This window comes from Sorex fumeus, unplaced genomic scaffold (assembly GCF_029834395.1).
Source record: "Sorex fumeus unplaced genomic scaffold, SorFum_2.1 ptg000036l, whole genome shotgun sequence".
In the NCBI taxonomy this organism is placed as follows: Eukaryota; Metazoa; Chordata; class Mammalia; order Eulipotyphla; family Soricidae; genus Sorex; species Sorex fumeus.
In genome coordinates this window covers 4,597,444-4,622,696 of record NW_026606093.1, presented here as the reverse complement: position 1 = coordinate 4,622,696, position 25,253 = coordinate 4,597,444, and the positions used below count along the sequence as shown (strand labels likewise).

The window sequence follows — 25,253 nt, the reverse complement described above, 5'->3', positions numbered from 1 at the left end:
TGAACTCTTCAGTTCTGATGACTTTGATCATGTGTTGTTCCCTTACTGTGTATCTTTTTTTAAATCTCACATTTTGGAAGGACATTCCCCACCAAATTCCCCCCTCCCCACTCCCCACCCGTGGAGGTGGTGACATCTATACACTTAGGTTAATGGAGCTAAACTACTAGTAAACTACTAGAATTCCACAAAATTGTGAAGTAAAGATAACTTGATAATTAGAATTGTTTTTCAAAATCTTACTGTTTTAAAAACAGGCATATAAATTAAAAACAATAAAAACAATACTATGAATAATTCTAAGCTATTAAATTTTAAGATTTACATGAAGTAGATATGTCCTACAAATGTTAAATTGGTAAGAGTTAAGAAAGTTAAGAAAAACAAGGGGGGAATCTGAATAGGCCTATAGTAGCATTACAGTGCATTTTATCCTAGAACAGGGAATATTGGCTTTGTTAGAAAATTATAGATACTGCTTAAGTGAGTGCATTAAAAAGCATAGGATTGTAATAAAAGATCAGTGGATTAAAAATAGCACCTGACCAGATGTATAATATTCAATATAAATTAAATGCTAATTCATTATTGAAAATGTATAAAATTCTTTATACATGTAGGAGTAAACAGGCCTTTTTAAAAAAATTTTATTGAATCACTGTGAGATAGTTACAAACTTTCATGTTTGGGTTACAATAACACAATGATCAAACACCCATCCCTCCAGTGCACATTCCCCACCACCAATATTTCTGGTATACCCCCCCTTTCCCACTCTCCCCCTGCCTCTATGGCAGACAATATTCCCCATACTCTCTCTCTACTTTTGGGCATTATGGTTGGCAATACAGATGCTGAGAGGTTATCATGTTTGGTCCATTATCTACTTTCAGCACACATCTCCCATCCCGACCGGTTCCTCCAGCCATCATTTTCTTAGTAATGCTTCTCTATTCCTGCTGCCTTCTCCCCTTTGCTCATGAGGCAGGCTTCCAGCTGTGGAGCAATCTTCCTGGCCCATGTATCTACTATTCTTAGATATCAGCCTCATGTTATGTGGTTTTATACTCCACAAGTGAGTGCAGTCCTCTGTAAACAGACTTTTTTATTGTAGTAGAGGACCACCATAGGTGAGTGTCATGTGCAGTTCCATGTACTAGGAATTTGTCTTGCCCTTTAAAAAACTTCTTTAATGCTTCTTGCAAGACTGGTTTTAAGGCTATGATTCTCTCAGCTGTTGCATGAATCTGTATCTTCCTTCAAATCTGAATGATAATCTAGCTGAAGAGTGTATTCTTGGTGACATGTTCAGTTCATTGAGTTTTTATACTATATTCCTCCATTCTTTGGCCTGTATAGAGTCTCATCTTATAGATCTGCTGTGAATCTTATGAGCTTTCTTTTGGGTATGGTGCTTTCAAAATTCTGTCTCTATCTTTGGATTTTATTATTTTGAGTATAGTGTGCTTTGGAGTTTTACCAGTTGAATCTATTTTTGCTGGGACTCTTTGGGCCTCTTGGATCTTGGTGCCTGTATTTCTTAACTCTCAAAAGTTTTTTTTTTTTAAAAATTTAAATATTGTTTCATGATTTTTAAAAATTGAATCATCGTGAGATACACAGTTACAAAGTTGTTTGTGATTGGATTTCAGTCATACAGTGTTCCAACACCCATCCCTTTACCTTACCCACCACCAATATCCCAGGTTTTCTGGGAAATTTTTATTGGTGATTTTACTTTGTTTATTGAATTTGCCTGTTGTGACTCAAGTATTCCCAATGATTTTGATTATGATCCTCATGTATTAATCCCATAGTTCTCTTATATGCTTTCATTTGTCTTCAGACTATTTTCCACCTGTTGTTTTCCAGTTGTTTCCTCCGTATCATCTTGCCTTAATTTTTTGCTCAGCTACTGTTTATCTGCTGCTCAGAGCTTCTATTGAGCTTCTAGTATCATCTAAATTTTTGCTTGTGGTTTTCTCATTTCAGCATTCATACTTTCTTGTGCTTTGTTGACTACCTGTGCTGTTGTTTCTTTGAGCTAATTAAACATCCTCACATTGGTGTCACTAAAGTCATTGTCTGATGATTTACTGAGCTGGGTGGTGCTGGTTGTGTTACTGATTTGCTTATTGATGCTAGAAGCTTGGTGGGCTTCTAGCACCTTCCCCATTGGGTTTGTGCTTCTGTTGTGCTGAGAGTGAATCTTTTTAGTTAGTTTTCCTGTGACTCTGAGGAATTAGGCTGGGAGTTGTTCTTTTCCTTCCCTGCCCATCTTCACCGATGATAGGACGTATAACTGTAAGCAGTGCAAAATGTGATGAGGAGCTGTCTCCTGGCCACGTGTATGGCAGTGTGCTTCAGGAAATGTAGGGGAGGGGGCACACTGAAATGGCAGTGGTTGAGTGTGGAGGCTACTGGGCCAAGTTGGAAGGAAGGGGCATCTGCCTGCCCCTGTTTCAAAACGATCTCAGAGTTGTCAATTTTCAGATCTATCTACCTGTCGGGATGTAGGGATGATGCAGTGAGCAGAGATTCAGAAACTGTGGACCTGGCATGGCCCATTGAAATGGCATTATGTCTCCTTTTATAGCTCTTGATATAAAGTTGCTGCTGCTTGACTGTGATGTACTCTGGAAATAAACCACATCTGCTATTTACTATTCTATAACTTTTTTTTAAAAAAAGTAAATAAATACAAAAAGTAAATAAAAGCAAAAAGGTACCAGGATGATAATACAAGGGTTAAGGCACTTGCTTTGCATGTGGTAGGCTCCAGTTTTATCTGTAGCACTACATATGGACCCCAGAGCACAGGAAGAGCCCCTGACTGCTGCCACGTGTTGCCAAAAATTCTGAAAACAAACAAAAACCCAAGTTGTTTCCGAACCACGAAAGTGATCTCATAACATTAGAAGATAAATGGCCTTAAGTTTGAAAAACATTAAGTGCTTGTGAAACTAAAGGCAGAAAATCAGTTTAGAAAATTGTTGTATTTTTGGTGGGGTATGTTGATATAAGCCAGGGTATTAATTGTGAAAGCAAAGGATAAGAATCAGTGTGGGAAATATTTGGAAGACAAATGGATAGGAATTGTATTCACTAATTATAAATAGGGTGTGAGAAAATGATTTAGCTTAAGAAGGACCCCTAAGTTCCTGGTTCAAATAATGGTATGATTATTCATTTTAGTAGAAGAAAGAATATCCATCATGTTCTTTTTCATGTTGTAAGAGCAGGTGAGTTTAAGGAGTTAGGGAGAATTAGCGATCTCAGAGTTTGTTTTGGGCACACGATGAGTTTGAGGTATTTTGTGAAGCATAGAAATAGAGATGTCCATGTAGTTTTGATTGTTAAAGAGAAGATACATATTTGGAGTCTTCATTGTGTTAATATTTGAATCTGTGGTTGCAGAAATAATTCCCCAATGGGATACTATGGTGTGAGAGTACATGCGTGAAAGTATAACTCTGAAGAGCACAGTCATTTGGAGGAGGGGTGAACAAAGCAGGAGGACTAGGAGAAAGGAAACCAAGGCAGTGTCAAGTTGGGAATGTTTAAGATGAGGGATTAGAAATACAGATCTTAGAAATGCGTAAGAGAGGAAAAGTAATTTAAGGTAGGATTTTTGAAGAAGCCAGAGGGAATGGTAACTGAAGTACCTGTGGAAGGATTAGCTTTAGATGTCTCTCATCATAGTGAAGAGAAATAGGATGGGTTATGATGCTAATATGGCAGAAGGAAGTTAGGGTAGTTCCTTTTGGGTTTGTTTATTTTCCTGTATGTGGGAGTGATCTATACGAACTGATTTGGACTTGCAAAAGAAACCACCCCACTTGGGAGGTAGCTCAAAGAGATAATACAACATGCTTCGCAGAAGTGAAACCTGGCTTTGATTCCAGCACTGTACAGCTACCCTCCTCCCCCCCCCCCCCCAGCAAGTCCAAAAATATTCCTTGAGCAGAATGTTGGGAGTAGCCTCTAAGCACAGTGAGGCTTGATATTTTCCCACCTTCCCTGCCCCCCAAAAAGATTTGGGGGTATTGCTACACACACTGCTACACTCACCAAGAAGACAATTTTTTTTTTTTTGCTTTTTGGGTCACACCCGGCGATGCACTCAGGAATTACTCCTGGCAGTGCTCGGGGATGCTGGGAATTGGACCTGGGTTGGCTGCATTCAAGGCAAACATCCTACCTGCTGTGCTGTCGCCCCAGCCCTCAGGAAGAGAACTTATGCATAGGCTTTACATGCAGGAGACATGGGTTTGATCTGCGGTACCACATGATCCCTCAAGAAATGTGGGAATAGTCCCTGAACATTTCTGATTTTTATATAATTGGACTCATACTGCATCCCTTTAAAAACACTTTCAAAAGTACATATGGTATTTTAACATATGTATGTATAAAATATGTAGTAATATGTTTTTTTAAAATTATTTTGGGGGTCATTTAGGTTCAATCCCTGGCACCCCTTTTGGTCCCCTGAGCACTGCCAGGAGTGATCCCTAGAACAGAATCAAAAATTACCCCTAAGTACCATCAAGTATAGCTCCCAAACAAAAAATAATAAGGTTTGTATTAAAAATATATATATACAACCAGGGTCTGGGTAAGGCGCTTACATATGACCAATCTGTGTTTGATCCCCAATGTCCCATGTGGTCCCTGCTATATTATCATTTCAGCCTCTGATTGATTGTATAATTTTCAAGGAAAATTGTAAAAATCTCTCCCCTTTTAGAATCCTTTCCTCGCCCCTGACCTATGCTGAGGCCAGAGAGATAGTATAGCAGATAGGGCGCTTGCCTTGCACAGGGCCAACTCGTTTGACCTCAGGCATCCTGTATAATCCCTGAGCACTGTCAGGAGTGATTCCTGAGTACAAAGCCAGGAGTTGCTAAGCATTGCTGGGTGTGGTCCAAAAATTTAAACAAAAACTCTGTCTTCCCTGAAGTTCATGAGATTAAAGAGGAAGTATGAAGGTTTCAGAAATAACTAGTGATTTTTCTTCTCTTATTTTATAAGTGAATATGGTTCTGATAATAACAAATATTCCACATTAAAATGCCATTTTTGATTTTAATGTAGCTTCATCATTACTATGCACCTGCTAAATGTTGAAGAACATGATGTGAAATTTTGTTATTGAATCTTTGCCTGTTCACTATGATTTAGTTATTTAATTTCATGAAAATAGAGTACTATTCAAAAGCACAATTGGAATTTTTTTATTGAATGTGACAGTTTAAAATTCTGATGGCATTATTCCTGAGGCTGAATTATTCTTATTTTGTTAGTTTATTATTATTATTATTTGCTGAAAAAGAAAAGGCTTTTGCCTTAATATCTTGTACATGTGATTACTTGAGTTGTATGCCTGAGAAAACCCAAGATGTGTCCTGAAGTTTAGGTTTAGAATACTTGATGAGTTGGAACTGCTGTCTTAAAAGTCTGTGGAAACTTTGATAGCTATGGAGCAGTGAGTGGGTGATTCAGCACAGTATTTAAGAATCTCCGAGGCTCTGTTAGCTGCCCTAATTCAGGACCTGATGCACAATCTTGATGACTATGTCCTTTTACATCATGCTTTGGGAACCTTCTTTTGCCAAGGCCATTTGAATGTTTATAACATCATTTATGAGCCACACAATACAGGCAAATGGGCTGAGGACAGCCAATGAGAAACAGGCCTTTCTGTTTAGCCATGTCACAGCGCCAGACCACATGATTGTGCAGACCTTAGCCTATGGACCACACATACTCCACATATTGCTTTAGATGAATCACTTAACACCTCACTCTCTTCATCTATAAAATGTATACAATTGTATTACCTACTTATAAAGTCTCTCAAAATTTTTAGTGGAATGTTTGTCACTTTGTAAACACTAAATGTTGGCTTTGTTATTCAAATGAATTTGGATAATAAGTGTTCACTTTAAGCAATATTGTGATTACTTCTGAAAAAGGAAGATAACGTTTTTGGGTCCCCTTTTGTTCTTCACTTAAAATTTACTTAAATGAGTGGCTAGAGCAATAGCACAGTGGGTGGGGTGTTTGCCTTGCACATGGCCGACCCGGGTTCGATTCCCAGCATCTCATATGGTTCCCTGAGCACTGCCAGAAATAATTCCTGAGTGCATGAGCCAGGAGTAGCATCATTGGTTGTGACCCAAAAAGAAAAAAAAAAGATTTTACTTGAATGAATACTATGTAGAATGTTACATGTCACCTATCTTACAGTTCAAATTGGTCATAGAAAACATTTTTGCTTCATGAGCAGATTAGTTTTAGAAAGGAGTTATTTATTTGTTTAAAAAAGAAGCCACACATTCATTACTGACAGGAGCTGAGTGATAGTACAGCAGATAGGGTGTTTGCCTTGCATGTGACTAATCTGGGTTCAATTTCCAGCCTTCATATGGTTCCCTGAGTCTGCCCGGAGTGATACCTGAGTGCAGAGCCATGAGTAAGCCCTGAGCACTGCCAGGTGTGGCCCCTCAATTCCCCCCCCCCCCCCCAAAGAAAGCAAACCAAACAACCAGTCCAAACAACAAAAACTGAAATAAATCACATTATTGACAGAGCATTCCAATTTTGAAGCCATTGCTACTGTTGAGGTGGTATCTTAAAGGTTGGAACTCTATTTCCAGTCCTGCTTGTTACTCTAGGTTCAGGCTTCCTAGAGAAATGTTTATGTGATCCTGGGTATATAAAATGCAAATCAAATATTTACTGATTATAGATCTTTAATTTGGGAGTGGGTCATCTATATTTGTACTCAGGACCTATTTATTTATTTTTTGGCTTTTTGAGTCACATCCAGTGATCCTCAGGGTTTACTCCTGGCTCTGCACTCAGAAATTACTCCTAGTGATGCTTGGGAGACCATATGGGATGTTGTGGATAGAACCTGGGTTGGCTGCATGAAAAACAAATGCCCTACTTGCCATACTTTTTTTGTTTGTTTGTTTTACTTTTGGACCACAACTAGTGATACTCAAGGGTTGCTCCTGGCTTTGTGCTCAGGAATCACTCCTGGCAGTGCTCCTGGCGGTGCTCTGAGGACCATATGTCTGTGCTTGGGATCAAACCCAGGTCACCCATATGCAAAGCAAGTGCACTCCTTGCTGTGCTGTTGCTCCAGTTTTTGTGTGTAGGGATCACTCTTGGCAGTGCCTATGGGACCACAAGTGGTACTGGGGATTGAACCAGAGTTGGCTGCATGCAAGGCAAGCATTAAACCCAATACTATCTTGTGGAATGAAGAAATTTATCTTAAAACAAAAATTTAAAAAGTTGTGTGATCTTATATGGGGTGTGATGTAAGGCTTATAGCTAGAGGCCAGAGAGATGCTCAGCAGTCTAGAGTACATGCTTTGCATGCTGGAGGCCAGGATTTGATCCCTGGTACCCCAAAGTTCCCTGCACAGAGTTAGGTGTGGCCCCTTAAAGCAAAACCAGACCAAACCAAAAAAAAAAAAAAACCAAGAAATTAGTTCTAGACTGTTTTTACTGCATCACTAATTTAGATTTGAACTCCCAGTGCATTCATATTTCTTAAGACCTTGAGTTTGACTAGAACATATAGCACAGTGGTAGGGTGTTTGCCTTGTGCTCAGCCTGCCCGGCTGAGCCGGGTTCGATTCCTCTGCCCCTCTCGGAGAGCCCAGAAAGCTACCGAGAGTATCTCGCCCGCACAGCAGAGCCTGGCAAGCTCCCCGTGCCGTATTGGATATGCCAAACACAGTAACAAGTTTCACAATGGAGACATTACAGGACCCACTCAAGCAAATAGATAAACAGCGGGAGGACAGTGCTACAGATGATTTACTTGTATAGCATGAAGTAATACTTGAAATTGTAATACTGTAATACTTCAAAAGGGCTGGAGCTATAGCACAGTGGATAGGGCGTTTGCCTTGCATGCGGCCAACCCAGGCTCGATTCCTCTGCCCCTTTTGGAGAGCTCGGCAAGCTACCAAGAGTATACTGCCCGCATGGCAGAGCCTGGCAAACTCTCCATGGCGTATTTGTTATGCCCAAAACAGTAACAACAAGTCTCACAATGGAGAACTTACTGGTGCCTGCTCGAGCAAATCAGTGAACAACAGGAGGACAGTGCTACAGAGCTACAATACTTAAAATAATTTGACATAACAGTGAAATTTGGGCAAGTATTATTGAGTATGCTGAAACATGTTACTTGACCCAAGTTAATTTTGTGATGAGTATTATAAAATCATAAAGTGCTAGTTTAAATTGAGAGAAGTCTGGAAAGTAGATAGCTTGTAATACGTATTTCAATTATGTACTGTTTGAATATAAACACAATTTCCTTAAAAAAAAACCCAAAGTTTTATTGTAATATGAGTGCGAAGCATTGTAAGTGACACTAAAGTTTCTACAAACATTTTTATCCAAACTCCATTTAATAATACATGTTACCTTTCTCTTTAATCATTTTATTTCCAATGTGGCTTTTCCTGCATAGCAGTTCATAATAGATTTTGTATACAAATCTTTGTACTTATGTTGTATGTACTTTCATCTGATTCTTTTTTTATTTTTTCATCTGATTCTTTCCTTCTGCCATGTTAAGCAGTGCTCAGGAGGTTGGGGGGCCAGTTTGGGCCATAGGGTCAGCTCAGCACAAGGGCCCACGGATACCATGCTGCTTGAAGCCTGTAGTGTTGGGGATACTGGGCCACCATGTAGTGTTCTGGGGACCATTTGGTGCTGGAATCAAACCTGGGTTGGGCACCTGCTAGGCATGCACCCTAACTCTGTATTGTTTCTTGACCTCTCTTGCTCTCACGCGCTCTCTCTCCCTCTCTCTCCCTCTCTCTCCTTCCTCTTGTATGTTCAAGACATGTCATGTGACTGAATCACATCCCCTGCCCTTTCTTCTAGTGCTTCCAATAGTTTTAACATTTTTTTTCCTTTTTGAGTCACACCCAGCAATGCACAGGGGTTACTCCTGGCTCATGCATTCAGGAATTACTCCTGGGGCTACTTGGGGGACCATATAGGATGCTGGGAATCGAACCTGGGTCAGCTGCATGCGAGGCAAATGCCGTACCCTGTACTATTGCACCAGTGCCAACATTTATGTTTTTAATGTTCATGGAATTAATTTCTGTTGTATGAAGTGGAGTGTATTTTTTGCATCGGTTTTTTAAACCCAAATTCTGTTTATTGAACTATTTATCCTTAAATTTTTTTTCCTATAGCTTTAAATGATTGCTAGTCCTTGTGAAATCATATTGATATAGTTTTGGGGTACAAATCTCTCCCTCTCACCCCCGCCCCATAATTCCCTGGGCTTTATGTAGTAATATCCAGTGACATTGTAGACGCATTGTTTTCTGAATGAAGTGAACAAATAACCACACTAAATGAGATGCATATGGCAAATAAGTGATCACTCTTAGATCAAGCTAGATTTTATTGTTTGGTAAAAGCTTATGTATAAGACCTTGTGTTTCAACTCTGGCACCCTTTGGGTCATCTTCCCTCCATCTTCCTCACTGGAAACAAGTTATTTAATTTTTACCTCACAGAAAGGGATTATGATGATTTAACTTGCTAATACGGAGGCATCTTCCTTTTCTACTTGATTTTAGATTGTTTTGAAATACAAATACTGTCCTTTCGTACGTTTACTATTCTGTTTAATTTTTAGAGATGGTTTGTTGAAGAACCCTGTAGAGATTTTCATTAGGATGTGAAGCAGCTGGGAAAGTATTGACATCATGATGGGGTTTGCCTTTTCATTTGCTAGCATAGGTTACTTTTGTTCATGGGCTGGAGCGATAGCACAGCAGTAGGGCGTTTGCCTTGCACACAGCCAACATGGCCGACCTGAGTTCGATTCCTCCGCCCCTCTCGGAGAGCCCGGCAAGCTACCGAGAGTATCTCGCCCGCACGGCAGAGCCTGGCAAGTTCCCCGTGACGTATTCGATATGCCAAACACAGTAACAGCAAAGTCTCCAATGGAGACGTTACTGGGCCCGCTCGAGCAAATCGACGAACAACGGGAGGGCCTTTTTTATTCTTTCAGTCATTGCTTGCATGCACATTTTTAGATTATCTCAAAGCATGTTTACATTTTTGTTGCCATTGGAATAGAAATTTTAAAAAGTTGCACTTTCTACTTGTCATTCTTGATGTAGAATCAAATATTGATATTTATATATTAATATTATGTCTTGTTGGGGTCAGTTTTAGTTGTCAGTTGATATCAGATTAGGCTTTCGTGTAGTTGCAATTTTGAGTTTTATCTTCTGCTAGTCAGTGTCTTATTAATCTCTTGTTTTTCTTTTCTGTTTGATAGAGCTTCATATTTCAGTTTTGAGAACTGCGTGATGTTTTAAAAATGTTAGTTACGAAGTAAATTGTGCCACAGTCAAATTTGAATGCATCAGGTTAAACAGCTTATAGAAGGGGAGATGGTCTTTGAATATGTATAATAAAGTTTCTGAGAAGGGATATGCTTACCACTGGAGAATTTAATGTATAATCTTTTCTTTACAGATATGGTGTGAAATATTTCTGCAAGACTTGATAGCTGAAGACCTGTTTCTTCTGATTAACCTTAAGCCAACTTAGAGCCATAGAAAAGCCTCACAGAGTTCCACGTTTTGCTTTCTGCTTTACACCTTTTCTGGCAACTAAGTTAATCCTGCCACCATGTATGGAAGTGCGCGCTCAGTTGGAAAGGTGGAACCAAGTAATCAGAGTCCAGGGCGTTCACCAAGGCTCCCACGCTCTCCTCGCTTGGGTCATCGTCGAACCAATAGTACAGGAGGGAGTTCTGGAAGCACCGTTGGAGGTGGCAGTGGGAAAACCCTTTCCATGGAGAACATCCAGTCCTTAAATGCTGCCTATGCCACCTCTGGCCCTATGTACCTAAGTGACCATGAAAATGTGGGATCAGAAACACCGAAAAGCACCATGACACTTGGCCGTTCTGGAGGACGTCTGCCTTATGGTGTTAGGATGACTGCTATGGGAAGTAGCCCCAACATAGCTAGCAGTGGGGTTGCTACTGACGCTATAGCCTTCGGAGAACACCACCTTCCTCCTGTGAGTATGGCATCGACTGTACCTCACTCTCTGCGTCAGGCAAGAGATAATACAATCATGGATCTGCAGACACAGCTGAAGGAAGTATTGCGGGAAAATGATCTCCTGCGGAAGGATGTAGAAGTAAAGGAGAGTAAATTGAGTTCCTCAATGAACAGCATCAAAACTTTCTGGAGCCCAGAGCTAAAGAAAGAAAGAGCCCTGAGAAAAGATGAAGCTTCCAAAATCACTATTTGGAAAGAACAGTATAGAGTTGTGCAGGAGGAAAACCAGGTTAGTTTCATACGTATGTTTCTTTGTATTCTAGATTTCAGCATATGAGTGAAGTGAGCCATTCTAACTCTTTCTTGTTTAGGTTTTCCCTCCTTGGTTCAGTTATTCCCTGGTGATTTTAGTATTTTCTGCCCTTCATTTCTAAGTCTTTTCCAAATTTGGTCCTAATTTTATTTTCTGGTTGCCATGTCTGCTTTCTTTCCATTCTTGCTTTATTTCTTTTCTCTGGCTTTTCTTTCTACTCCCCCTTCTTTTCTTTCCCCATATGTTATTATTTTTCCAGTTCTTGTGAGAACAGAATTTTACCATATTCTCTGAGATTAATTATAAAAATTATTCATATTATGTAAATGAAATTTGAGTTGTAGCATTAAGGTTTACTATAATAAATTAAAAGTCAATCAAATAAAACTATCAAGGTAGATAGAGCATACTTGCATAGATGTGAACCTCCGGCACCCACAGTTAAAAAAAAGACTTTCCTAAAGATACATTAGTATGTTGATAGCATGGAACAAAAATTACTTAACAAAAATTAAAATTGGGATGGGGACTTAGCTCAAAGGACCAGAGCGCATGTTTTGTGTGCAGGGAGCTCTGGTTTGATCTCTGGCACCACAAAGTGTCCCACACACCATTCAGAGTGTCCCCAAGCACTAAGCCAGGAGCAGCTCCTGTGTATCATCGTGTATGGCCCAAAATACAAACAAATATGAAAGTTTACATTTGTGACATAAATATTTGTAAAGCACAAATTATGATTTCACTTTGAAATAAAAATTGAAATAAAACTGTAGCTTCAGGATCCTTTTCTCCCTTGCCTCTCTTCACCCTGGCAGAGAAATATGGTAAGCCCCATCATTATCTCGCACTGAAGTGCTTAAGTCAATGCTAATTCTTCATCTACTTAAAAACAAAAAACGGGATACAAAATGGTCACTTACCAATTTGCAGTGGCATCCTCTTCCTTTGGTTTCTTTTTGACCTCCATAGAACTGAGGCCAGTTTCAGATCATACCTAGGAAGCTCCCAGTGCATCCCAACATCAGGTAGAACCAGATGTGCTGTAGGGGCTCCATCTGTAGCATGAACAGCACCATCAGAAGCGTGTGACCCATGGTAACCTTGTTCCAGGAATGAAGTCAGCATGTACTGTAATTATTATAGAGACAAACATGTATTCATGAAACCACAAGCACATTAATTAATCTTGATAGAATGAAGGAGCCCATTACATACCTCTGGAGTTTTAGCATTCATGTTCCTACTCAAGTCTGTTATTAGGTAGATATTACACTAAGACATTATCTCCAGGGTGAGCAGAGAGAGAGAAAGAACGAGAGAGAGAGAGAGAGAGAGAGAGAGAGAGGTGAGGATTTGCTCTGTAACTGCTCTCTTTCTACCTTCTCTTCTTGTGCAGAGATTCTCTCTACATAAGTACCCAGATAGATTCCTGTGTTATTCCAAAGACAGGAAAGAAACAAAAAAGCTTTCCTGTATTCTCTTTTACTCCCCTCTTTTTTATTTTTATTTTTATTTTGTGGTACCAGTGATTAAACCCAGGGCTTCTACATGTAGGGCAAGTTCTCTATCTCTGAGTTACATTCCTTGCCTCTCCCCTGTATTTTTAAGAGAGAATTTTGAAGTGGTGAACTTATTGACCTTATTGGTGACATTATACTTGATATTACGTTAGGGTCAGATTAATAAAGATGAAATAATTCAATTTATTTTGGTTTCTGCAGTGTTCTTGAATTCCAAGAATTAAAAAGGATTTGGAAGTTATCTGTCCATGGCCAGGGAAAACAGGGATTAAGAGGACTGGTCAGTGGTTGAAACTAACCACAAGGATGTGTGGGGCTGAGGTAGGTAAGATAGAGAAGAGGCCAGTATGACAATAATAGCTAGGAATGATCACGCTGGACAAGATCTGAGGGTTAAAAGTAGGTAAGGGATATTCTTTGAACTTTTCAGTATCAATATTGCAAACTACAATGCCCAAAATGGACGGGAGGGAAGGAGTAGGAGAGAGAGAGAAAGAGGGAGGAAGGGAGGGAGAGAGGGGAGGAGAGGGGAATGGAGGGGAGAGGGGGGAGGGAGGGAGGGAGGATTAAAGCACCTACCATAGAGGCAGGCAGGGGGTGGGGGTGGGCGTGGGGGTGATGGGAGGGAACCTGGGGGACTGGTGCTAGGAAATGTACACTGGGGGAAGGATGGGTGTTGGAATACTGTATGACTGAAATCCGATCATGAACAGCTCTGTAATGGTCTGTCTCACAGTGACTCAATAAAAAAGTTTAAAAAAAAAACCTGTGAAAGGAAAGAAATGAACTTAAACAGACATGGTGGTAGATCTTAAAAGTAAGAAGATTCCTCAGTGTCAACAGGCATATGAATTCCTAGACTTGTTTTATACTGAGTAAATACCTCTGGAGATGACACTAGAGCTTTTATATGTAAATGTGTATATAAATAATTATTAATTGGATATTAATTAAATATTAAATCTATATGTGTGTGTATATATATGTATGTATAGGGTCTCCCAAGTAGTTCTCTGGAGGTCTGGGTGTCCCTCCCTTTGATTCTCAGCCAACGGGGCTACCTCCTCAATGTGTGGTCCTAATGATGTCATGGATTTTGGACCCTGTGGTGTAAGGAATTACCAGGATTTTTTGGACCTTTTGATATTATGAATTAACCAGGCTACTCCAGTTGGTGGCCCAGGGACCATGTGATGCCCAGATTGAACCAAGTTTGGCTCATGCAGGGCATGTGCCTTCATCCCTCTACTATCTCTGTAGCCTTAAACCTGTATTTTAAAGAAGCGTCTCTGGTGAGTCGGCTGATAAACCGGTTTTTTGAGTTTTAGAATTAAGAACATCTTATTCTTCACACGACTGGTCATTTGCTTAGGAGTATTTGATGGTTGTGTAGTACCACTTATTAGCTCACTTGTGAAAGAAAGAAAAAGAAAAAAGGGCCATTCTAAGATTGCATCTTTTTTCCCTCCTATATTGTACTAGATGCCATTGCATAGTCATCATTTGAGCTCTCACAGTGGCCTTCCATAGAACGAATGTGTGCCATGAAAGGGTGTATACAAAATCTAGATATGACTGGGGGTGTGGCTTAGTGGTCGAATACCTGCCTCAGATGTGTGTGTGATTATCATTGTGGGGGAAACACCAGTGCTTGGAGACCCAGGTTAGTGCTCAGAGGACATTTGGTGCAAGAAAGTTGCTCTACCACTGAGCCATATCTTTAATCCTACCTTGAATTTGTGAGGTCCTGGGTTCAGTACCCAGAGCTGAATTTAAAAAATTTATATACGTGTAATTTTAAAAAAGTCATGTAGGTGACTTGGTGTATTCTTTCCTTGAGAGTCATTGGTGCACGAGATAAAATAAACATAATATAAGTCAGTAGCAGTAGCACAGCAGGTAGGGTGTTTGCCTTGCACCCGGCCAACCCAGCGGACCCAGGTTTGATTCCTCCGCCCCTCTCGGAGAGCCTGACAAGCTACCAACAGTATCTTGCCCACATGGCAAAGCCTGGCATGCTACCCATGACATATTTGATATGCCGAACACAGTAACAAGTGTCACAATGGAGATGTTACTGGGCTCACTCCAGCAAATCGATGAACAACGGGAGGACAGTGACAGTGACAGTATGTCAATAGAGTGGAGCAATGCTTTGTTTTTGATTTAGCATTTAGGTTGTGGAGTGAAGTATTTAGTTTGTGAAAAGTGAAGTACAGCAGCAAAAGATACTAGTTTTGTTATTTATTGAATTCTGCATACCAGAAAAGAAAAAAGTAAGTTTGCTTTTTTTAGATTTGTGATAGTAAATCAACATAGTATAGGTTTTAGAAGCTGTATACCTAAAGTTAGGTTCTTTTACGTTTATAAAATGGGACTGATAAATTTGCAATATCTACTGTTGCTTGAATGTGAAGTACTTAATTACAACAATTTTTATTTATTAAACTCACATTGCATTATGTTTCATTTGTGCATCATTGTATATATACTAAATTTGTATAAAAGTTTATATGTTTCAATTTTATCCTCTATTGTTGTTCCTTTTTTCCCCAATTAAGTATTTCATATGTATTTATACAGTAAGTGGACTAGATTATCTGGTGTCAAGTGTATTGTTGATAAAAATCACAGCCTCTTTTCATTTATCTGAAAAGTAGCTGACACAACTTTTTATTACAATATTGTATAAAAGTTGCTCACAAATAAACACTTCCCTTAAGACTCTCCTGTAAGAAGGAAGTGTCATTATGTGTCTGTGTTTAAAGAAAGTGTATGTATGTTTATAAAGTAAAATGTTTTTAGAAGTTAAATTGGGGTTACTGGATTTATCTCTGAATTAGCCTCCAGTGTACCGTGATAATGATACTGTAAATACACCTATCTACAGCTCACAGTAATTCAAAATAAAAAATGAACAAAGCAAAAAACAATGGCAGTGTTCTCTAATTATCAAGCTGAAGGCATGCAGTAGTTTAAATCTTCTGAAGATGATGTAGGGAACTCAGCAATTCAGTCCAGTGAAAGTGAAACAATCTACAGGGCTGGAATGCCAAGAAAACCATATGTTCTGAGGAAGGGTGAATACTGCCTTATCTAGATTCCGCCCCTTGCCCTAATTGAGCACCAATGCTGGCAGGAATATATTCTTCCTGCACCACTATAATTACCACACAATCCTAAAATTGTATAACATTGGTCCAAAAAACGAAGGGTGCAATTTTAAAGTAAAGTGAAGCACTGCAATGAGATATAGAGAACCGAGGATGCTAATTAATAGATTATAGGGACCCAGCAGTGGGCCCTAATTAAGCTCTGCATTCATTATACCCTCCATAGCCCTCAGAGGTCGGACATTTTCCACTTTTTAAAGAAGATTGGTTTAATAGGATTTACAGTAATTAAACAGATTTCCCCAATTCAGTTTGAGACTGGGGATTTAGATCCAGTATAAATGTTTAATCTGATTGGGCCATTGAGATCTCCGTCTAGAATTCCATCGAATGTAAAAAACACATTTGCTTAGAATAGTCTAATGTGTGGTTCATTTTTATGGACTCCTTTTAGAAGAGTGATTCAAAAATAAATACCAAGCAGTTTTTATACCCCATGCTCCTTTTGTTCTAAAGTTTCAAATATTTGTGGTTAGTGAGATGGAACTACATATGCTTCAACAGAAAAGTCCTTTTTAAATTTGAGAGTGAGGCTTTTGGTTTGTGTTTGCTTGATGAAGGAAAAAAGAAATCCAGCTGTAAGCTTGGTTGAATTGAGAAGCAAAAACTTTTGAGATTTATATTTTTTTTTATCTTACTCTGACCAACATGTAACAAGAAAAAAAAGACATTCCTTTTTTAAAAAATTTAAAAAAAAAATTTTTTTTTTTTTGCCTTTTTGGGTCACACCCAGCGATGCTCAGGGGTCACTCCTGGCTCTGCACTTAGGAATTATTCCTGGCGGTGCTTGGGAGACCGTATGGGATGCCGGGGATCGAACCCGGGTTGGCCGTGTGCAAGGCAAATGCCCTACCGACTGTGCTATTGCTCTGGCTCCTCCTTTTTTTTTTTTTAATTATGCCTTTTCATACTTTTTTTTTATCTTGAGCAAAGTTGGAAATTCAATTTAAAATAAAGCACTTTCATTGAAATTCTGTGTGATCAGAGTATATACTATTTAAATTATAGTATAGTGAGTGAATTTAATGTTTTGCTTTGTGTATTATTTTGCACTAAACTTTTTCTGTTTTTTAATTTTTAAACTATTAAAAATATTTAAGGGTCAAGACATTAAAAATAAAAATTAAAAAATATAGACTTGTATCACTTGTCGTCCCATTGTTCATCAATTTGCTCGAGTGGGCGCCAGTGATGTCTCCATTTGTCTCAGCCCTGAGATTTCAGCAGCCTCTCCATACTTGTCCTTCCCATTGCTGCCGCACTGGGGGCTCTTTCAGGGTCAGGGGAATGAGACCTGTTATTGTTACTGGTTTTGGCATATCGAATATGTTACGGGAAACTTGCCAGGCTCTGCATTGTGGGCGGGGTACCCTCCGTAGCTTTCTGGGCCCTCCGAGGGGTATGGAGTCAGGAGATTCTGCATTGCTCTCTTCCAGGGGTGTTATTTTATGGTCTCTCGATCTTGGCTGTTGATGAGATTACATGGCGGGTTGGGGGCAGTTCATGTGAGTGACTGCCAAGCTGCTGGAGAAAGGAGATTTGGGTGGAGGAGGCCCAACCCCTATCCGAGCAGGCTTGGAGATCTCAGCCACGGGTCCCGCATACCTGGGTTCCTCTACTGGTTCCTTCATGCGTGAGGCTTGTTTGAGTATGCGGAGAGTGGCCTTGAGCATGGCTGTGCCTGGGTTCTGGAGGTTTTCGACTGCCAAGGCTGTGCTTGCAGTGGGGAGGGAAACTCAACCCTAACTCAAAAAAATATAGACAGACTGTGTAAATCTTCATGTTATTTATTTTCCAGTTTGGACTGTAGGTGACTATTAACATTTTCATGATTGGGGGTTGTATTGATTTCATTGTATGGTGAAAACCTGGTGCCGTGTTATCCCATCCCATATGGCCAAGACCCAAAGACTATAAAACCCAGCTCCCGGAAGAGAACAGTGTGAAGTCTCCTGGCCCCATGCCTAGTGTCCTCACTGAGGCCCCTTGGAGGGGCGTGGGTTGAGTTTCTCTCCCCACCCCGAGCAGAGCCCCAGCAACTGAAGACCTCCAGAACCAGCCATAGCCATGCTGAGACCACTCTCCACACATTCAGATGAGCCTCACGCCTGAAGGAACTGGAAGAGGAACCCAGCATGCGGGACCTGGGCCTGAGATCTCCAAGCCTGCTTGGATTGGGACTGGGCTTCCTCCACCCAGATCCCCCATCTTCCAGTAGGTAGACATTACACCCACCAGCTGCCCTGGCTCCATGTTATACCATCAATGGCCAAGACCCAGAGACTTTAAAACCCAGCTCCTGGAAGTGTGTGGCCGCATTTGTGGCCATGCGACCTCTTATTATCTAGTTCTAACTCTTGGAGAACCCGGCAGGCTACTGAAAGTATCCTGTCTGCATAGCAGAGTCTGGCAAACTCCCCGTGGCGTATTCGATATGCCAAAACCCAGTAACAATGATGGGTCTCATTCCTCTTACCCTGAAAGAGCCTCCAATGTGGCACTTGCTAAAATCTCAGGGCTAGGATGAAGGAGACGTTACTAGTGTCTGCTCGAGGAAATCGGTGAACAATGGGATGACAGTGACAGTGGTGAAAACCATTATTGAGTTGTTGGTTTTATTTTTACTTATTTTTTGTGGGGGGCGGGGAGACAGTGGAGGTGCTCAGGAGTTATTCCTGGCTCTGTGTTCAGGAGTGACTTGAGGTGGTGCTTGGGATACAATATGTGGTATCAGGAATTCGAACCAGGTCAGCTGCTTGCAAAGCAAGCACCTCACTCACTGTACTGTCCTGCTGTCCCCTTTGGATTAAAAAATTTTTTTTGGTTGTTTTTTTGGGGGCTGTCACCTGGCAAGGTTCAAGGGTTACTTCTGACTCCACACTTAGCAATCACTCTGGGTGGGTCCAGGGGACCATGTGGGATGCTGGGGATCCAACTCAGGTTGGTTGCCCAATAGTACACCTTACCTGCTGTACTATCTTTCCATCTCATCTCCTATCCCCCCATTATTGAGTTTAAGCTTTTTCATCAGGTTGTTACCATCAGGTAAAGTCTAGTCTTAAAATCTGGGATCTGTGTCTTAGACTATATTTTACTTGTCTTTTTGATAATTCTTTTTTTAACAGTAGTGAATTATGAATGATTGTTCAGTGTTATGGGTAAATTGGGGTGTAATGTATTTTCTAGATATATTTTATCTGTTTGATGTTCAAATGGAGATGTGTTAAAAGTTCTATGCAGAACATCCTAGGAAAATTAAATTGTCAAGTAGGTACTTATTTACCTCAGGAAGCTGTTTTGAAAAGCAAATAGGTCAAATATGAATTGGGAAATTCATGTTTAAATTCATCTGTGAAAAAAAATGAAGTATATTTACTTTAATAAATGTTGATCAGGGGAGGTCACAGCTCTATTTTACTTTTGAAGATTCTGTCACCCCTGAACTTGATGTCATGATACAGATATCAGCAGTTTTGGAGGACCCTGGGATCCATGTGGTTGAAGAAGCTAAGAAAATACGTGTGACATTTTAGTCATGCTCTGTATATTGACAAGGAGCCATGGAATAAGAGTTTTTTTTTTTTAAATTTTAATTTCTTTGGAAGATCAACACTGTAAACATGAATGCAGGGTGCAGTTATTAAGGTTTGGGATTTGTCTTCATGGAGGAATATGTTTTAACAATGCTATGTCCATTTGATGGAAAAGACAGAGTCACAAAGTTATGTTTGACCACCACTGGGACTGGACACTGAGAGGCGAGACTGAATGTTCCAAGTCATTAAATTCTTCAGAAAGTCTCAAGTGGTATAGAACAAAGTGGTACTTCAGGGACATCAGTTAAGAGACTTTCCATTTTTATGACAACTTTATTGATTTGTTATTCAATGTATCCCTTAAAAGTGTGCAACTTTTTTTCATACTTGAATTTGAAGAAGAAATTGACAAAATTAATAGAAACTTGCCCTCAAGGGGTTCTGAACAAGGAATAGTAAAACAAAAAAGTACTTTTAGGAGCAGCTTTTTCCTTGAAGTTTATTTAGTTTCCCTCTTCCCTCCCCATTTTCCTTATTTTTGCCTTGATCAGGGATTACACAAACTCGGTTGTGGTGCAAAGAGGTTTTCACACACTTTGTTGTGATGCTCGCACACTCTAACTGCATTGCTCTCTAGGAATTTCACGCTTGCTTGCATAGTGCCACACACTGGTTTTCAGGAATTATGGTAACCGTGTTGCTTTGATCACTGTTAGCAGGTGGGACAATGCCAGGGTTTGAATTCATGACCTCATGCCGGTAATGTATGCTCGAGTACGTCTCTGGACCCGTAGGAGCAGCTTTTATTGTTCTCAGTATAACAGGTTGAAGGAAGGCAAGCAGGGAAAGCAAATTGTTGCTGAAGTCTTGGCTTAACTTGGGCAACAGGAATGGAGAAGATGATGCACTTCCATGCAGTGTTTTTAAAGAAATACTTGGGCTATAGACCATGATTGCAAGTGATAAGGCGAACCATGGTATTGAAATTGGGGAAATGTTTCTCATTGACATAAAAAGAACATACATTATACAGTGATGCTGGACTTAGGGTAAGAAATGATGAATTTCAGGGGAAAAAAGAAATGGTGAATTAAGTTTGAATTCTTAGGGTATCATTTTCCATAAGCATTTTCAATAAGAAACTAATGACTGACTTGAGGTACATGCTCATAGCTTTGTTGTTGCTTGCTCATGTTGGGGGAATTTACTGATGTTAATTCACTATGCCAGACTGCTTGTGGGAATGAGAGGAAGAGAGAGCTGTTAAGTGGTACTACATAACTTTATATGTACTCTGCAGCTATATTTGTATTTTGTTTTTCTATTTTTGTTTGGAGGCAGATAAATTCAGTGATTCAGTAACTGAAAGTAATGATTCATTAACAAGGGTTATGTAATGGTTGATAAGCCTCTGATAATGAACTTTTCTGGTAGAAATTGTTAAATAAATAATCCTTTCTTTCAGATAACAAGTTCATTGAAGGTCATATATCCCTTAACTAAAAAATTAGTAAATTTGTTCAAAAGAGATACGATTGCAGAAAATATTCTTTCAGTTTGAAAGGGATGAACTCTGTATAAAAAATGTTCTGTTCTTATAAACAGAATTAGAACTGATTTTCTGAATGGTATTTCTCTTTCTCTTTTTGTGCTGCCATATGTGTCTCTAAAAATTCTCTTTCTCTTTCTGGAGTTGGAAAGTTAGTCCTTAACATTAGTCTGTTCCTTTTATTTTTTCCATATTATTAGCACTAATATTTATTGAAACTTGATTTGAAATATACAATTTTAGTAGGTTTTAGTTAATATATCAAGATCTACAACTATAGCCATATCCATTTTTTGAACATTTTATTCAGCAGGTGGCAGATTGTTGAGATTAGTTGCACTGTGCATCTGAAACCCTATAAAATGAGCTTTCTATACTTTGTTAAATTAAAAGTCACCAGACTGTGTTGCACCAGTGTACTGCTTTCTTTAAATCTTTCACAGGCAGAGGACATATATGAGTAACGCACATGCCTTAACTTCGACTTGTTCCATTCTGTAGAAGTCATTTGGAAAATAGTGGTTAATTGAGTTATATGGATATTGCAGAAACTTTCATTAGATTGGAAAAACTCACATTCACTAATATTGCTACTTATCTTCATTAGGAAAGTGTGTAAGTATTGGTAGGTAGTCAGATTCACCACATAGGGAGATAGAACTTTTCCTAAACTTTAATTTTTGATTGAAAGCTCAAATTTGCAAGAAATATTGTCAGTATTGTCTTTGAAGTGACAGGTTTGTTTCTCTAGTTTTGGAGAAAATGTTGACTTGTCTTCCCAACCCTGGATCATTATCTATTGTTGGTTCAATCCTTTAAAATCATACTCATTGAGTCAGACATTATATTTCTGTATGCAGCTAAAGTGATCTCTTTGATGATGTTGGTTGAACAGAGACATGAGTGATGTGACTTGAAATGACATGTTTAAGAAGAAACTAAAAATCTCAAGACCATGAAGGAATCTTCTGATACAAATAAGATGTTACTAGTAAGATCATTCACTAGATTTATTCTTTAGCTAATATCCCTCTTTTCTGTTCAAGTTAATTATAACATAACATTATAAATTTGACAGCAGGGCTCCATCAAGTTTTAGGAAGTACTTTTTTCAATAATAGCGAAATTGGGGAAAAGGACTTACATGACTTACATGTGGCCAACCTGGTTTGATCTCTGGTACCATACATAGGTCCCCAAAGACCCCCAGAACCTTGAACCAAACTCCCTACCCCACCATCTCAGGTTGGCTAAAATTCTGCCTAGATGATACTAAAAGGAGAAAACTTGCTGTTCTAGAAAGCCAAAAATGGCCTTCTTCAAACCTTTGAAATGAATTTTTCAACATGCGTTGAATACAAATTCTACCTTAAAGATTCAGGGGTAGTTCAGTTGTAGTATGCCCGCCTTGTAGACAGGAGGTCTCAAGTTCGTTCTCCATCACCATCCCACATGCTGAATGTGATCCCTGTGTCATGGCCATTGATTCCTTCCAGTGCTTCAATAAAAGTGTAGAATCTCAGGCATACTGCAAAGACAACTGTGTTTGAACACAACTAAAGTGTGCAACCACTGATGAGCACTGCCTCTAGTGTGTAAGCCCTGCAACAAAGTGTGCCATTCCGGAGAGCAACTTAAATGAAGTGAGGGAGCACTGGAATTAGTAGTCATCTCAGCAACAACGGAAAGGGGAAAAAAATTCTCCTTTCGAGATCAACCATGATGTTTGATTGTGTAACTGTAACTAGAGGTAACTTTTTCTGGCAAGCCATGAAAAAGTTCATGTCTTACTAAGTGGTCACTTTAATATTTAACACTTACTTGATATTAAATACTAGCAAATATTATGCACTTCATGCCATTTTTTTCTTTTTCTTAATATACAAGATGAAAACTTCACAAGGTGGTCACTTACTTTCTTGTGTTTTTAAAATCCTGAATTAACATTAAAATTAGAGTAACGTGGGCTGGTACGGTAGTATAGCAGTGAAGGTTCTTAGTATACTCTTGGTCCCAGTTCAGTCTCCAGCACCACATATTGTCCTCTGAGCACCACTGGGAGTAAACGTTGAACACAGCCAGGTGTGACCCCAAAACCAATTAAGCAAGCAAATTAAAGTTAGTGATTTAGAGCAGTGTTTAACCTTTTTTTTTCAATCCTGGATTCTTTTAACCTTCTTTGCTTTCTATAATCCTCTTTTCCTTTGATTTGCTGCTGAGTCTTATGTCATTGTACCCTGTTTATGCAACATTCACCTGTGATTCCCTCGGAATATTCTAGTGGCCAACAGGAACCCATTTATGCCCCCCCCACTCCCCTGTTAAGAAATGCTAATTTAGAGAATATATGTAAAGAGCACATACATTTTTATACTAGATTGTTTTCAAATTGTGTCTTATTTTGAAATGATAGTGACTTACTGTTTTTCTTATGATGCATTTCGGTCACCAAGATACTTTCCAGTTCCACGGGTTGGAGTGATAGTACAGAAGGAAGGGCATTTACCTTGCACGTGACCAATCTGGATTGATTCCTGGTATCCCGTATGGTTCCCTGAGCACCATCAGGAGTTATTCTTGAGTGCAGAGCCAGGAATAACCCCTGAGCATCATTGGGTGTGGTCCCCAAACAAAAACAAACACAAATATACTCTCCAGTTTCTTCCAAGCTGTAAGATGTCATCTTTTCTCATAGTTGAGTAATATTCTGTTATGTGTATAAACCACAATTTCTTTATCCAGTCATCTCTTGTTGGATACCTGGGTTGTTTGCAGATATTGACTACTGCAAATAATGTTGCAGTAAACATTGGTGTGCATATGTCCTGCGAATTCATGTTTAGTGTTCTTGGGGTACATGTTCTTGAGGGGAATTGCTGATTCACTGGTAAGTTCTCAATTCTTTGAGACATCTTCAAATTATCTATAACTTGAAGATGAACTTTACAACAGTCCCACTATTTTCCACCACTTAATATTCTTTTACCCCTTTGTAGCGTGCCTTTATTTAAAATTTTTTTGGGGGGGTCACATCCAGTGGTGCTCAGGACCCATTTCACTCTGTGCTCAGGAGTGACCTCCCAGCATCAGGGTTCCAAAGGTATTGAGGATTTGAACCAGCTGTTGATGCCACAGCACATTCAAAGCTAGTGCTCTGTTCTCTCAGCCTAGATGTCTTTCCTTTAGGCATTGTCTCTATTGTAATGCAGAAATTTGTGTATGGACTTTAAAGAAGCAAGAGAATAGAACCCCCCAATGGAAACAATCTTTCTGAGATAATTACCAACACAATAGTGCACTGAGGCCACAAATAGCAGGGAGAAGGGATGTTGGGACGGTGGTAGAGGGCCATTTACATAGCGGTGGTAGGTGGTGCAATAAATTTCATTTCTTTTTTTTTGCTTTTTGGGTCATACCTGGCGATGCACAGGGGTTACTCCTGGCTCATGCACTCGGGAATTACTTCTGGCGGTGCTTGGGGGACTATATGGGATGCTGGGAATCAAACCCGGATTGGCTGTGTGCAAGGCAAATGCCTTGCCTACTTGTGCTATCGCACCAGCCCCCAAATTTCAGTCTTATCAATGCTGTTGCAAAGCATGAGACTTCAGTAAAAATAACCGAAATAAATGTCAGAGCAGCTGAGTAAACATTCTCTAAAGAAGACATATTGATGGTCAACAGGCCATCAACTAAAATATTTATTATTACCAGGGGGGTGAAAATCAAAACAATAATTAGATATCAACCTCACAGCTGTAAGCAAGACTGTTTTCAAAGAGGTAGGATATAAGTATGAAGATATGAAGGAGTGAACATGTACAGTTAGTCATGTAAATTGGTGCAGGAAAACATGTGCATGCTGGAAAAGAGTATGAGATACTCCCCCAAATTAGAAATTCCCTATGATCCAGTTATCCTGCTTCTGACTACCTGAAGAATAAAATAATACTAAAAATGCCTCTTTGTGCATCGGAGTATTATTTACAGTAGCCAAGAATTGAAAATAACCTGCGTTCCTATCTGCAGTGGAGTCAAGAAAGGTGGTTTAGTATATATACACATGAGGAATACGCTTTAA

General features: G+C 39.5%; 1 protein-coding gene across 6 annotated transcripts in view; it reads left to right on the top strand.

Moving 5' to 3' along the window:
* ERC1 (ELKS/RAB6-interacting/CAST family member 1) overlaps positions 1-25,253 on the top strand; it is a 490,300-nt gene that overhangs the window by 37,618 nt on the left and 427,429 nt on the right. For all 6 annotated transcript variants that reach the window (XM_056117812.1, XM_056117809.1, XM_056117811.1 and 3 more), the window contains exon 2: positions 10,546-11,370. In XM_056117812.1, the coding sequence (XP_055973787.1) occupies positions 10,702-11,370 (669 nt within the window). In that variant the 5' untranslated portion in view covers positions 10,546-10,701. The remainder of the gene's footprint in view (positions 1-10,545; positions 11,371-25,253) is intronic.